The sequence below is a fragment of the Salvelinus alpinus genome, chromosome 3, assembly GCF_045679555.1.
Source record: "Salvelinus alpinus chromosome 3, SLU_Salpinus.1, whole genome shotgun sequence".
In the NCBI taxonomy this organism is placed as follows: Eukaryota; Metazoa; Chordata; class Actinopteri; order Salmoniformes; family Salmonidae; genus Salvelinus; species Salvelinus alpinus.
Window position 1 is genome coordinate 86,075,009 of NC_092088.1, and position 16,348 is coordinate 86,091,356.

General features: G+C 41.3%; 1 protein-coding gene across 2 annotated transcripts in view; it reads right to left on the reverse strand.

The window, feature by feature from the left end:
* LOC139571470 (proteasome activator complex subunit 4B-like) overlaps window positions 1-13,212 on the reverse strand; it is a 106,550-nt gene extending 93,338 nt beyond the window's left edge. For both annotated transcript variants that reach the window (XM_071394386.1, XM_071394385.1), the window contains exon 1: window positions 12,707-13,212. In XM_071394386.1, the coding sequence (XP_071250487.1) occupies window positions 12,707-12,903 (197 nt within the window). In that variant the 5' untranslated portion in view covers window positions 12,904-13,212. The remainder of the gene's footprint in view (window positions 1-12,706) is intronic.
* Window positions 13,213-16,348: the final 3,136 nt, after the last annotated feature.

The following is a 16,348-nucleotide window of genomic DNA, read 5'->3' on the forward strand; positions in this document are numbered from 1 at the left end:
GACTGTGACTGTGTGAAATCACCTCCCCAGTCAGCCTATTGTGTGTACTGACATTCATGTTGCACCGTACAGCTTTACCTAAGGATTGGGGATCAATAAAATGGGGTAAGATATTTTTTCCCAATGTCATCCTCAGAGTTATCAGACTCCAAAGCATCCACGCAGTATTGTTTTTTCTCTGGAATAGTGTTCAATACACATAGCTTGACAATAAATGTGGCTCAATTCACAGTTGTTTCAGAGTTCCACAATAATAGTTATGACGCTAATGTTCTTTGGGTGTCACTGAGTAGACTGATACCATGTCATTGATCCACAATCCCGAGGTAAGGCTGTACAGTGAAATAAGTACAACCCCAATACAATTCTAAAGTATAATACATCCAGTGTGATTTCAACAGATTTTTGTCAAATTAACAAATTATTTATATAAACAACATTCCAACCTCATTTAGCATGATCTATTTAATTATGGCATAATTCTACTATTTTTATTAATTTGCATCACTGTCAATGACATACTTTTATTTTGAAGGCTAACCGCAAAGTCCACTATTGTGGCTAGCTTCACATAGATGGGTCTGACCACCAAGAATCAAATAAGGACTGTTTTATAAATTAGGGTTATTTTATATGACACCTAGCTATATAGTTAGCTAGCTAACTAAAAGCTACTGAAACAGATTGTCATTTGCATCCATCAGCTAGCTAGCTTTTTTTATGACCAGCACTGTAGGTGCGCGAGACAACTTTACCAGCATCATAGCAGACGTAGATGAATCGTTGTGACATATGAAATACGAGTGATAGTGTAATCAATGTGTAATAGCTACATAAAAACTTAATGAACACGTTAAATTATTATGTGATGTGCAGTCCTATTCAGGTCCTGTTTGGTCAACAAGCTTATCTGACACATCAAATAGTGTTATTTTACACGCAAAGATCCAAATGGCGTTCTATAGTATGAGCAATCCTGGTTGAGAATGAAACAACTGAACAACGAAACAGCACAGCAAGTAAGTGAAAGAAATAGGTTTTGTTATGTTTTACTGGTAATGGGGACATGCGTAAATGCCAACAAAATAACTTTTTGGTCAGTGTGGTGTGTGTGTAACCTTTATTTAACTAGCAAGTCAGTTAAGAACAAATTCTTATTTACAATGACGGCCCGGACGACGCTGGGCCAATTGTGCGCTGGGCCATTATGGGACTCCCAACCACGGACGGATGTGATACAGCCTGGATTCGAACCAGGGACTGTAGTGACGCCTCTTGCACTGAGATACAGTGCCTTAGACCTCTGTGTCCATGTGTGTGTGTGTGTTAACTATTTAACTGTAGTAGAATGCCTAAAAGGCCGCAATTTTTTTTAATAATATCAGTATCGTTTTTTTGGGCAAGGAAAATAATCGTATATCGGGCAAAAATGTAATATCAGCGTATCACTACCTTTAGGTGTTTGTTATTCAAGGAAAGAAACTCAGACGCAGCTTGTAAAGTAGCTCCATAACTTTTAATAAACCCAATCGCTCCTTTTTTTTTTCTTCTTCATTGAATAACATTCACACATTTCTGATACATCTGCTGGGAATTCTCCACCCTCTGCAATAAACCATTCCAATGTGCCTAATAGGCATGGGTGGTATACTGTACACACACACACCATATACCGGGGTATTTGCAAATAGCCACAGCATTGTTTTTCCAATACCTTCAAAACTATTTCGATTTTTTTTCAAATAAATGTGAATATTTGTAGATACTTAAGTAATACCTGTAGGCAACTTGTGCAACACGTTAGGAGAAAAAGCAGATTGCGTTCATTTCACCGGTCACTTTTTTCATTATGAAGCTTACGGTAGTCCCCAGTAAATTGGTGTTATTTTACAAGCACACAACTACACGAGACCGGGGCCTTGAGTCACTGTTGTGCAGCACACACCAGGTGATCTAGTTATAGTATGGAATTCACAGTGAAATGTTTGCCAGCAAGATATTAAGCTATAATATAATATTAAGCAACCATTAAGTTAACTGTATAATATGTTCTAAATGCTCCGCAGTTTTGTATTTGGTTTGCATACAGTGGGGAGAACAAGTATTTGATACACTGACGATTTTGCAGGTTTTCCTACTTACAAAGCATGTAGAGGTCTGTAATTTTTATCATAGGTACACTTCAACTGTGAGAGAAGGAATCTAAAACAAAAATCCAGAAAATCACATTGTATGATTTTTAAGTAATTAATTTGCATTTTATTGCATGACATAAGTATTTGATACATCAGAAAAGCAGAACTTAATATTTGGTACAGAAACCTTTGTTTGCAATTACAGAGATCATACGTTTCCTGTAGTTCTTGACCAGGTTTGCACACACTGCAACAGGGATTTTGGCCCACTCCTCCATACAGACCTTCTCCGGATCCTTCAGGTTTCGGGGCTGTCGCTGGGCAATACGGACTTTCAGCTCCCTCCAAAGATTTTCTATTGGATTCAGGTCTGGAGACTGGCTAGGCCACTCCAGGACCTTGAGATGCTTCTTACGGAGCCACTCCTTAGTTGCCCTGGCTGTGTGTTTCGGGTCGTTGTCATGCTGGAAGACCCAGCCACGACCCATCTTCAATGCTCTTACTGAGGGAAGGAGGTTGTTGGCCAAGATCTCGCGATACATGGCCCCATCCATCCTCCCCTCAATACGGTGCAGTCGTCCTGTCCCCTTTGCAGAAAAGCATCCCCAAAGAATGATGTTTCCACCTCCATGCTTCACGGTTGGGATGGTGTTCTTGGGGTTGTACTCATCCTTCTTCTTCCTCCAAACACGGCGAGTGGAGTTTAGACCAAAAAGCTCTATTTTTGTCTCATCAGACCACATGACCTTCTCCCATTCCTCCTCTGGATCATCCAGATGGTCATTGGCAAACTTCAGACGGGCCTGGACATGCGCTGGCTTGAGCAGGGGTACCTTGCGTGCGCTGCAGGATTTTAATCCATGACGGCGTAGTGTGTTACTAATGGTTTTCTTTGAGACTGTGGTCCCAGTTCTCTTCAGGTCATTGACCAGGTCCTGCCGTGTAGTTCTGGGCTGATCCCTCACCTTCCTCATGAACATTGATGCCCCACGAGGTGAGATCTTGCATGGAGCCCCAGACCGAGGGTGATTGACCGTCATCTTGAACTTCTACCATTTTCTAATAATTGCGCCAACAGTTGTTGCCTTTTCACCAAGCTGCTTGCCTATTGTCCTGTAGCCCATCCCAGCCTTGTGCAGGTCTACAATTTTATCTCTGATGTCCTTATACAGCTCTCTGGTCTTGGCCATTGTGGAGAGGTTGGAGTCTGTTTGATTGAGTGTGTGGACAGGTGTCTTTTATACAGGTAACGAGTTCAAACAGGTGCAGTTAATACAGGTAATGAGTGGAGAACAGGAGGGCTTCTTAAAGAAAAACTAACAGGTCTGTGAGAGCCGGAATTCTTACTGGTTGGTAGGTGATCAAATACTTATGTCATGCAATAAAATGCAAATTAATTACTTAAAAATCATACAATGTGATTTTCTGGATTTTTGTTTTAGATTCCGTCTTCCACAGTTGAAGTGTACCTATGATAAGAATTACAGACCTCTACATGCTTTGTAAGTAGGAAAACCTGCAAAATTGGCAGTGTATCAAATACTTGTTCTCCCCACTGTATGTAGTGTTTAGTGTAGAGGTCAACCGATTATGATTTTTCAATGCCGATACCGATACCGATTATTGGAGGACAAAAAAAGCCGATACCGATTAATCGGCCGATTTATAAAAATATAAAAAAGTATATATATATATCATACACACACACACATTTTTGTAATAATGACAATTGCAACAATACTGAATGAACAATGAACACTTTTATTTTAACTTAATATAATACATAAATACACACACACGCACACAGCTCTGAAGTGACAATGATACTGAAGAGTCTGCTTAGTAGACAAATACTCTCAACTGTTTGAATAAAAATAGAGTTTAAGTTACCTGTGATGAATGTTGAAAACAATAACCTTAATTTCTATATGCAGGAAATCCTATTTTAATAATGGGCACGGTAAGAATTGACAACCAAAGTGCGAGTCATAATTCCCATGACACCTAGCAAAATCTGAAAAGCGGTTCCTTCATTTATTGCATAGGATATTTTTAGATTCACTTAAAATAAGGTCTGTGTTTCGTGTAGGCTTACATCACCGTGCCAATTTTATAACTGTGTAGATATCCATAGGACAAGGTAACTCTGATCAATATTGGCTAAATATAAGCGAAGATTTAAAAAATTGTAGAGTGGATTTATGAAAATATGTTGACAAACGTTACCTTATCCTAGTGAGATTTACACGGGTATCAAAACGTCAAGGCGGTTTAAGTCTGCACGAAACACAGACCTTATTTGAAGTAGATCAAGACATTCTCTATGGAAGACATGAACGGTAAAATAACGAATGAACCCCTTTCAAATTCAGCCGCAAGTTATTACAGGAATTATAACGCGTCGACTATTTCTCTCTAAACCATATACCTTTGACTAATCCGGAAACTATCACCTCGAAAACAAAACGTTTATTCCGTTCCGTATTTTATCTAACGGGTGGCATCCATGAGTCTAAATATTCCTGTTACATTGCACAACCTTCAATGTTGTCATAATTACGTAAAATTCTGGCAAATTAGTTCGCAAAGAGCCAGGCGGCCCAAACTGTTGCATATACCCTGACTCTGCATGCAATGAACGCAAGAGAAATGACACAATTTCACCTGGTTAATATTGCCTGCTAACCTGGATTTATATTAGCTAAATATGCAGGTTTAAAAATATATACTTGTGTATTGATTTTAAGAAAGGCATTGATGTTTATGGTTAAGTACACATTGGAGCAATGACAGTCATCGATTGATTGTTTTTTATAAGATAAGTTTAATGCTAGCTAGCAACTTACCTTAGCTTACAGCATTTACCAACAGGCAGGCTCCTCGTGGAGTGCAATGTAATCAGGTGTTAGAGGATTGGACTAGTTAACTGTAAGGTTGCAAGATTGGATCCCCCGAGCTGACAAGGTTAAAAATCTGTCGTTGTGCCCCTGAACGAGGCAGAACGTTCCTAGGCCTCCATTGAAAATAAGAATGTGTTCTTAACTGACTTGCCTAGTTAAATAAAGATTAAATAAAGGTGTATTAAATTTTTTTTAAAAATAAACGGCAAATCTGCGCCCAAAAATACCGATTTCCGATTGTTATGAAAACTTGAAATCGGCCCCGATTAATCGGCCATTCCGATTAATCGGTCGACCTCTAGTTTAGCAAAATGTGACCAATAAAAGAACCCCCTCCTGGATCAAAAACCTTGCTGTCTAATATTTATTTTGCAGCAAACGGTGAGTAGCATTTTTTCTTTGTTACTTGCATAACTGAGCTGGGATGGCTGTCCTGCAAATATTTCAGACTGCAGAAAAAGTTTGCAGTGCACGAATTAGCATTTAGCTAGCATTTGCTATGGGATTTTACATGTACAGTGGGGCAAAAAAGTATTTAGTCAGCCACCAATTGTGCAAGTTCTCCCACTTAAAAAGATGAGAGAGGCCTGTAATTTTCATCGTAGGTACACTTCAACTATGCCAGACAAAATGAGAAAAGAAATCCAGAAAATCACATTGTAGGATTTTTAATGAATTTATTTGCAAATTATGGTGGAAAATAAGTATTTGGTCAATAACAAAAGTTTATCTCAATACTTTGTTATATACCCTTTGTTGGCAATGACAGAGGTCAAACGTTTTCTGTAAGTCTTCACACACTGTTGCTGGTATTTTGGCCCATTCCTCCATGCAGATCTCCTCTAGAGCAGTGATGTTTTGGGGCTGTTGCTGGGCAACACGGACTTTCAACTCCCTCCAAAGATTTTCTATGGGGTTGAGATCTGGAGACTGGCTAGGCCACTCCAGGACCTTGAAATGCTTCTTACGAAGCCCCTCTTTCGTTGCCCGGGCGGTGTGTTTGGGATCATTGTCATGCTGAAAGACCCAGCCACGTTTCATCTTCAATGCCCTTGCTGATGGTAGGCTTTGTTACTTTGGTCCCAGCTCTCTGCAGGTCATTCACTAGGTCCCCCCGTGTGGTTCTGGGATTTTTGCTCACCGTTCTTGTGATCATTTTGACCCCACGGGGTGAGAGCTTGCGTGGAGCCCCAGATCGAGGGAGATTATCAGTGGTCTTGTATGTCTTCCATTTCCTAATAATTGCTCCCAGAAACAAAATTGTAGACCTGCACCAGGCTGGGAAGACTGAATCTGCAATAGGTAAGCAGCTGGTGTCCTTTGACAGCTCTTTGGTCTTGGCCATAGTGGAGTTTGGAGTGTGACTGTTTGAGGTTGTGGACAGGTGTCTTTTATACTGATAACAAGTGCAAACAGGTGCCATTAATATAGGTAACGAGTGGAGGACAGAGGAGCCTCTTAAAGACGAAGTTACAGGTCTGTGAGAGCCAGAAATCTTGCTTGTTTGTAGGTGACCAAATACTTATTTTCCACCATAATTTGCAAATAAATTCATTAAAAATCCTACAATGTGATTTTCTGGATTTTTTTCTCTCATTTCGTCTGTCATAGTTGAAGTGTACCTATGATGAAAATTACAGGGCTCTCTCATCTTTTTAAGTGGGAGAACTTGCACAATTGGTGGCTGACTAAATACTTTTTTGCCCCACTGTACATACTAGCATTGACAACATTTGGATTACAGAGGTTTAGTGGGGTTTGAAGATAGCTCCCATTGTGTTCAGTGCCGGTATTAACGAATATCTTGGGATTGCAAAAGGTGATGTGTTCCTGGTTCGAGCCCAAGTAGCGGCGAGGAGAGGGATGGAAGCTATACTGTTACACTGGCAATACTAAAGTGCCTATAAGAACATCCAATAGTCAAAGGTATATGAAATACAAATCGTATAGAAAGAAATAGTCCTATAATTCCTATAATAACTACAACCTAAAACCATGTTAAAAGGAACCACCAGTTTTCATGTGTTCTCATTTTCTGAGCAAGGAACATAAACGTTAGCTTTCTTACATGGCACATATTGCACTTTTCCTTTCTTCTCCAACACTTTGTTTTTGCATTATTTAAACCAAATTAAACATATTTCATTATTTATTTGAGGCTAAATTGATTTTATTGATGTATTATATTAAGTTAAAATAAGTGTTCATTCAGTATTGTTGTAATTGTCATTATTACAAATAAAGATTTTTGTTTTTTATAAATCGGCGATTAATCGGTATCGGCTTTTTTTGGTCCTCCAATAATCGGTATCAGTATCGGCGTTGAAAAATCATAATCGGTCAACCTCTAATTTCAATGCAGCAATGTAGAAGGAAAAGCTGTGTACATTTGCAAATACTGTGCCAAATCATGTGAAGAATGCAACAAAGATGCAGAATCATCTGGCCAAGTGCATAAAGTTCCCTCAGCGATCACAACAAGCAACCTCTGACAAAAGTCCCTCTACTTCTATTCAAGGTGAAAATGATGAATCAGACACCTTATTGATAGCAACAGCTCATGGTCCTCCTGGAATCAGAAGTTTTTTGGACTCAATGGAGAAATGTAGTCAGAAATGCTGATGAATGTCTTGCTCGAGCTGTGTAGGCAACTGGTTCACGTCTGATGCTCACAGGCAATGTGTATTGGAAGAGATTTCTGAATGTTCTTCCCCCAGCATACACCCCTCCAACCAGACATGCTTTATCTACTCACTTGCTGGATGCAGAGTTCAAGTGAAGGTCAAGCAAATCATAGAGAAAGCAGACTGTATTCCAATCATCTCTGATGGGTGGTCGAATGTTCGTGGGCAGGGAATAATTAACTACATCATCTCCACCCCTCAACCAGTATTCTACAAGAGCACAGACACAAGGGACAACACACACGTCTCCATATTGCAGATGAGCTGAAGGCAGTCATCAATGACCTTAGACCACAGAAGGTATTTGCACTGGTGACAGACAATGCTGTGAACAGACAATCCTACCTCACATCACACCCATTGGCTGTACTGCTCAAGGACATCATGGCACTGAAAACAATGGATACACTCTACAAGAGAGCCAAGGAAATGGTTAGGTATGTGAAGGGTCATCAAGTTATATCAGCAATCTACCTCACCAAGCAAAGTGAGAAGAATAAGATCCCCACATTGAAGCTGCCCAGCAACACCCGTTGGGGTGGTGGTGTCATCATGTTTGACAGTCTCCTGGAGGGGAAGGAGTCTCTCCAAGAAATGGCCATATCACAGTCTGCCGATACGGACAGCCCCATCAAGAGGATAACGTATTTTGTGAGACAGTGGTAAGCAGCCTGAAACTCTTGAAACCTATAGCAGTAGCCATTGCACGGATTGAGGGAGACAATGCCATCCTGTCTGATGTTCAGACTCTGCTTGCAGATGTAAGAAAATAAATCTGTACTGCCCTGCCCACTTCACTGTTGCTCCAAGCAGAGGAAACTGCAGTTCTGAAATACATCAAAAAGCATGTAGACTTCTGCCTGAAGCCCATACGCCACAGCGTACATGTTGGACCCCAAGTATGCTGGCAAGAGCATCCTGTCTGGTGCATAGATCAACAAAGCCTGTGGTGTCATCACTACTGTGTCTCGCCACCTTGGCCTGGATGAGGGCAAGGTTCTTGGCAGTCTGGCGAAGTACACTTCCAAGCAAGGGTTTTGGGATGGAGATGCAATATGGCAGTCTTGCCAACATATCTCATCAGCCACCTGGTGGAAGGGACTTTGTGGATCTGAGGCTCTTTCCCCCATCATCCTCCAAATCCCACCAACATCAGCCGCCTCAGAGCGCAACTGGTCCTTGTTTGGGAACACACACACACACACCAAAGCACGCAACAGGCTGACCAATACAAGGGTTGAAAAATTGGTGACAATCTAGGCAAATTTGAAGCTTTTTGAGCCTGACAACGAGCCATCCTTAACAAGATTTGAAAGTGACAGTGAAGATGAGGCCTCAGAGTCGGATGTTAAAGAGGTGGACATTGAGGAAGTCCAGAGAGAAGACATGGAAGCGTGAGAAGAAGACAACCAAAGCTTTAGTTTCTAGACTATGATTTTACAGATGTATGTTGAAAACGTTTTTTTGGGAGATGTGATGGATCATTGAGAATCATTCAATATCCCTTTCTTTTGTTGTTCAGTGAAATCATCCCATGTGAAGAGTCAACTCATTTAAAGTTCAATTCGTAACTAAATAGTTTTTTTAATTTCTATTGGAAGGATTTAATAATTTGTAATTATCTCTACTTATAAGGCAAAAGGTTTGTTTCTGTCTGCATTTGAAATGGTAAATATATCCAATGCAAAAATCCACATTTAAATGGCATTAATATTAATGTGCATATATTTCCATGAATTCCCATATATTCCCATTAATTCCCATGGAAAGTTTCCAACTCTGAATATTCCCCAAAATGTGCAACTCTAACGGTGCCACATTAAAAGTCACTGAGCTCTTCAGTAAGGCCATTCTACTGACAATGTTTGTCTATAGAGATTGCATGGCTGTGTGGTTTTATACACCTGTCAGCAACAGGTGTGGCTGAAATAGCTGAAACCATTAATTTGAATGGCTGTCCACATACTTGTATATAGTGTATGACAATCTGGATACCACCAAAGCCCAGTGCTAAGGGCCAAGCAACAACAGTACATAAATAGGCCTGCTATGCCTGCATTGAATGCTTCTTGTTCTTGCCAAGGAGCCAAAATACTTGTCTAGCTCCAGAATCTAGATCAACTGTTGAGAGCAGTGACTCGGTCATAGCCTGGACATAATCCTAATGCCCTGTTGGCATGTTTTCTGAGTCCCAAAAGGCACCCTATTCCCTCAGTAGGTCACTCCTTTGGACGAGGGCCCATAGGGAATAGGGTGCCATTTATGACACAGTTACAACTGACTGACACAGCTTAAGGTGAAAGAGCCTAATGAGCCTAGTAGCTAGTACAACCAAATAAAACATGGCAAACACAGACAGAGTAACCTGATGTAACAACATTGGCAAGGTGTGAAAACACTGTCTACTTGTAACTATTCCTATAAAGCAGTACACAGCCTATATGTTTGGAACAGAACTCTTCTGATTTTGTGAGGGGCTCTGAAGTTCCTTGAATTCAGAACTTCTGAAACAGGCTCACAGATAACTGTGCTTCCATCTTCTGTAGCCTGACACTTTATAAAGTATAATTTGCTCTTTACTGAAGGTCTGGGTACAACAGGGATGTGGTACAGTTATTATACAGTCAACCATTGTATCAACCTTGTGTAAGGCCTTATTATTATGGTGCTGTATCGTGTTTACATCCTTAATTAGTCAGCTATAGAATGGGATCACCGGTGTGTCACCAATCCCACACGTGGTCACACCCAAGCAACACCAAAAGCATTGCAAAACGGCATGTCACGTTGTGGAAGCGTTTCCCTGGGACAGCATATCATATGAAGCAACACTGGCAGTGATTAGGCCATATGAGAATGTAAATAGTGCATGTTGAAGCAGACTTTGCACAATCAGTGAGCCCTGAACTACAGAGTACTTGTGTTGTGTAGTTATGAGCAGTAGCTTTACTATACAAAAATGAACACAATAAGCAACCATTTCCAAATTTTAATGAGTTACAGTTCATAAGGAAATCAGTCAATTTAAATAAATTCATTAGGCACTCGTCTATGGATTTGACATGACTGGGAATACAGATATGCAGCTGTTGATCACATATACCTTAAAGGTAGGGTTGCGGATCAGAAAACCAGTCAGTATCTGGTGTAACCACCATTTTCCTCATGCACCGCAACACATCTCCTTCGCACACAGTTGATCAGGCTGTTGATTGTGGCCTGTGGAGCGTTGTCCCACTCTTCTTCAATGGCTGTGTGGAGTTGCTAGATATTGGCGGGAACTGGAACACACTGTCGATGCAGAGCATCGAACATGCTCAATGGGTGGCATGTCTGGTGAGTACGCTGGCCATGGATGAACTGGGACATTTTCAGCTTAAAAGGAATTGTGTACAGATACTTGCGACATGGGACCGTGCATTATCATAACGTGATGGTGGCAGATTAATGGCACAACAGTGGGGCTCAGGATCTCATCACACTATCGCTGTGTATTCAAAGGTGCCATCGATAAAATGCAATTGTGTTCATTGTCTGTAGCTTCGCCTGCCCATACCATAACTCCACCACCACGGGGCAATCCGTTCACATCAGCAAACCGCTTGCCCACACAATGCCATATGTAGTCTGTGGTCGTATGGCCATTTGAACATACTGCCAAATTCTCGAAAATGACATTGAATTAGCTTATGGTATAGAAATGCACATTCAATTCTCTGGCAAAAGCTCTGGTGGACATTCCTGCAGTCAGCATGCCAATGGTACACTCCCTCAAATATTGAGACATCTGTGGCATTGTGTTGTGTGACCAGACTGCCCATTTTCGAGTGGCCTTTTGTCCTCAGTATATGCTGCACATGTGTAATGATCATGCTGTTTAATCAGTTTCTTGATATTCCACATCTGTCAGGTGGATGGATTATCTTGGCAAATGAGAAATGCTCACTAACAGGGATGTAAACAAATATGTGTTTGTGTGTATGTGATCTTTTATTTCAGCTCATGAAACATGGGACCAACATATTACATGTTGTGTTTATATTTTTGTTCAGTGTAGTTTATTGCCATGTGACAGTAAAACTGAACTCCTTTCTGGAAAATAATATTGTTGTTATTTGGGAATATGAAGTAATGTTTGCCTTAAGATTCTCACACTGTTGTCTATCTACTCAGCTAGATAAATCATGGGACTAATGTAAAACCGTCAACACCGAAGTCTTTGAAAGTGAACACAACAGACTTTCACAAGTCTTGCGTCCTCCCTAGGGCCAAACAATTCCCGTGAGATGGTACCAACCACACCGTCACAGTGACTAAGCAATGGCTGGCTAACTTAGCTAGCTAAGTAAAGGTATGATTAGGTAAAATGGACAATAGGTTACATGTCAGTAACATGTCTCAATTAGCTAGCAAGCTGGATAGATAGGTTCGCAGGGAAACGGGTGTTAGAAAGATATAGTTGGTAGTACAACCAACTAACGTTAGGCCTATAGAGTTAAGCATGCTTACAAACAAGATGCAACTAACGTTAGAGGGCTTGCCCGTTATGTAGTTAACAGTTAGTGTTTCCCTAGCCACTAGCTGAGTTAGCTAACATTAACTAGCGTGCTTAGTCTGTCTTAATGACACAGCAATTGATAGCTAGCACGGCGTTACTATCCGTGTCCATGGTTAACGTTACTCATATCGTGATTTAATACAGCCATTTCGCTTGCAATCTGTCTTGAAATGTTAAAGTTGAGTAGCTGCCTATTGTTCTGGCTGGCTAATGTTGGCTAGCTGACTAACTTCGTTAACTTTAGCCAACTAACGTTAACTCAGGGTTTCTTGCCTGGCTAACCTTAATCCTGGGAGCTAATACCGTTATTTGGCCAATCAAATGTAGTTCGTTCCTCGTTAACCACGTTACTACCTAAAGCTAGTTCAGGGCAGGTGAATGGCAACCAGCTAGCTAGAAAGTCAGACACTTGGGTAAATTCACACTTACGTGGAAAGTTTCCTTGTCCAAAACAAGACACCCGGCCATATCTCTCGAAGCTGGACAGCCCGGCCCAAGTTCCCTTTGATTTGACCCAAAATGTCATTGGATTCTTCGTCTAATATATCCGCATATGGCAGAAGTTTGTTGTAGACGATGTCTTTTTGAGAGACAAATCCTAATGTCCCCGACACGTCTTTTTTCATATTACAATTTCCCAAAATGTCTTTGTTATCTTCTTTGCTTGACAAGTTAGCACGAAGTAGCTAGTTTGTGTCCTTCTATAGCTAGCTACAACAACTTAATGTTTATTTTGTAACATCCTAGCTAGCTAAATATCACAATTTTGCAGTGATATGGCTATATCCGATATATCCGATTCAGCTGAAGATGGTTTCTTGAAAAATTGCTTTGGCACTTAAAAATGATTTATTCTTAGCCAACTACCGAAGCTACATTCATCTGACTTCACGCAAACCGCTCCTCCCCGACCCTTACAGTCATTTCCGCCAGTCTAAAAACAACTTCTTCGGCGGATTGCATACCATTTAAGGAGCGTACCACGCCACCTACTGTAGTGGAGGCAATTCACTGCCTACCTAAATTAAATTATTTGCGATATAGTACTATACAATTGGGGGAAAGGAACAATTACCCTGCCAACTATTAGCACTCAAAAATATAATAATTTAAAAAAAATACCCATCTCATCCTACTCCAGATGTATGGTCTGGGAGGACAGAACTCTACCACTCAATACCCCCTAAAACTGTTCTGCAGTAAAATCTCGCAACGCCAAGTATTTGTCTGCCGCTGCCACCACAACCTCTTTTCTGTGACTTTCGATCAATTTCTGCAGCACAATTGACAACCATAGCTATGAATGCAAAGAAGCCTACCTTACTGACGCATACAGCATATTCTTCACATCACTCTATTAGTCTCTGCCTATTCACAGGAATCCTCTCAGGATCCCTCACCCTGTACCACTCTTCACTGCTACAGCATACAATACTTTATGTACTACTCTGACCGTGGCAACTTGCCTTTCACCAGACACCTTTGATCTCTAGCCCCACAACTAACTTCCTCCACTGAAACTACTCATTTCAAGCCCTCCTGCACACTTCCCACATCTAGGCCTCACCCTCCTACATACTGCTGCCCATAAATTTGACACCAAATTTAGGAACAAGCACTCCCACAGAGTAACTTACACTTCTTACCTTGACCTTATCTGGCAAAGACTACATCAAAACAGACAGCGTCTTCTCCATTTCCCCACCGGATCTGCGTTGAACCAAACGGCAAGTATCAGACACGGGGAGTCTTCACTTTCAACTGATCTTCAACATTTAATATCAACCCTGTTATCACTCCTTTCAACAGTGCCCTGCTCCAGAGAGCAAAGCAAGTCACATTTCTTCTATCTAATCGCGTGATCCAGAGCGCCCGCTTCCTCTGGGCTGAATAAACAATAAAACCACCACTAGTCCACTCCTAGTTACTGTCACCAACTCAACCTCTTCTCCACCCAACCTACCAACACAACATATGAGATCTCAAACCAGTGTGCCTTTCACCTAATAGCATACCCTATTCAAAGGCACTGAAATATTTTGTCTTGCCCATTCACCCTCTGAATTGCATACATACACAATCCATGTCTTTAAGGTTGGCGGATCACATCCAACTTATAGGTGCATACACCGCCACCTACTTTCTGGAGCGTGAGGCCAGTCACAGCCTACCTACATGAAATGCTCTTCATTAGACCTGTTCCTCTAAGTTAAATATAGCCCTAGACACCACCTACACTCCAGTATAAAAACCCAATACCACTACTTTGACCCTATCTGCACCATGCCAATGGCCTGTGAGGACAGGACACCACCCTGTAACACACCCTGTAATTCTTCTGAAGTCAAATCTCATATACATCTCTGCAACTGCCACCACATCTATTTTCTGTGATTTACATTGCTGCAGTACAGTTGTTTACCATTGGTTTGAACGCTAAGAAGCCAACCTTACTGAAGCATAAATCTCTCTTTGGCCTATCCCTCTGTTCTGGTACAAATCTACTACTCACTGGAATCCTCTCAGGATTCCTCACCCATCCTCCATTTATAAACTGCCTCAGTATACGACACCTTCTGCACTACTTTGACCACTTCAAGCTGCCTCACTTGCACCAGACACTTTCCGATGCCCTCCTGCACACTTCCATTATCTTGGAATCTCCCTCCTACAAACTGCCGCAGCATGACCATCAACGTTGCACCTGAAACAACAGTGTATTCAGTACAAAAGCTAAACGGTATAACTGATATAGCCTAACATTACTTTCTTAGGTTGAGACAGACTCAAAACAACTGACGCTTCCCACCAGGTCTGCGATACACCAATGGAAATCACTCCTTTCAATGGTGCCCTGCTCCTAAGAGCAAAGCAAGAAACAGATCTTGACCCAAGTTGCGTGACACAGAGCACCTCTTCCCTCTTATCAGAAGAGACAAACAACTATCACAAGTCCACTACAGGTTACCCTGAAACCACAAATGAATCTACCAAAAGGCAACAGCCCACTTTCAAGGCTTAAACATCCTTCTTTAACCTGTCTCCTCCCCTTCATCTATGCTGATTGAAGTGTATATAACAGATGACATCAATAAGGGATCATAGCTTTCACCTGGATAGTTTGGTACACTCAGTGTATATGGAAGTAGTTTAGTGCCCCAAAAAATTGGTTAAATATGTGTAAATGGTTAGTAGTATGACCATCTTAAAACAATTCCATATGTTAGCTTAGTAGAACATCCCATGCTTACACTGTGGGGCAGGGGTGTCAAACTCATTCCCTGGATGGCCTAGCATCTGCAGGTTTTTGTTTTTTCCTTTCAATTAAGACCTAGACAACCAGGTGAGTGGGGTTCTTTACTAATTAGTTACCTTAATTCATCACTCAAGTACAAGGGAGGAGCGAAAACCCGCAGACACTCAGCGCTCCGTGGAATGAGTTTGACACGAGCTCTGAGGGGTTGTAGTCAACTGGGTGGGACTTCCAACTTCATTGGTTGATCCCTCCCGGTGACCCTGTTAGAGTCATGTCCAACCGGGTCATCAGGAAGGATCAGCCAATCGTGAAGAAGAAAATTGATTACTTCAAACTAGAGAATTCCTCAAATGGTGCCTGCTGCCCATGCTGTCACAGACTCTATAATGGCACCGATGGAAAGATTAGTCCTCTATCTATCTCTATGAATGCAACACACTTTGAAAGGCGGTGACCAGGGGCGGTTTGGTACTAAAAATCGTAGTTTCCTAACCTGCTGTGTAAGGTCTCCTAACCAGCTATGAAAATGTCACTTCGGTATCAAAGTGCCATGTATCAAAGTGCATGTGCCTGTCATCATGCTTCCCATGGGTGTTCAAGCAGTAAGGCTAACGAAGCCGAATGTAGTCAGTGAAGTGCATCTGTGACAGTCGAAAGACATACAATTTGGTTGTTTTCCAACATAAAGGCTCAGATCAACTTGGCAGTGTTAACATAGATGCTGATGTTTATAAAAGTTTTCACAAATGAATGTCAAAATAAACTTCTCCATACCCTCATCACACACTCACAAACTGAAAACATAACGTGTACAA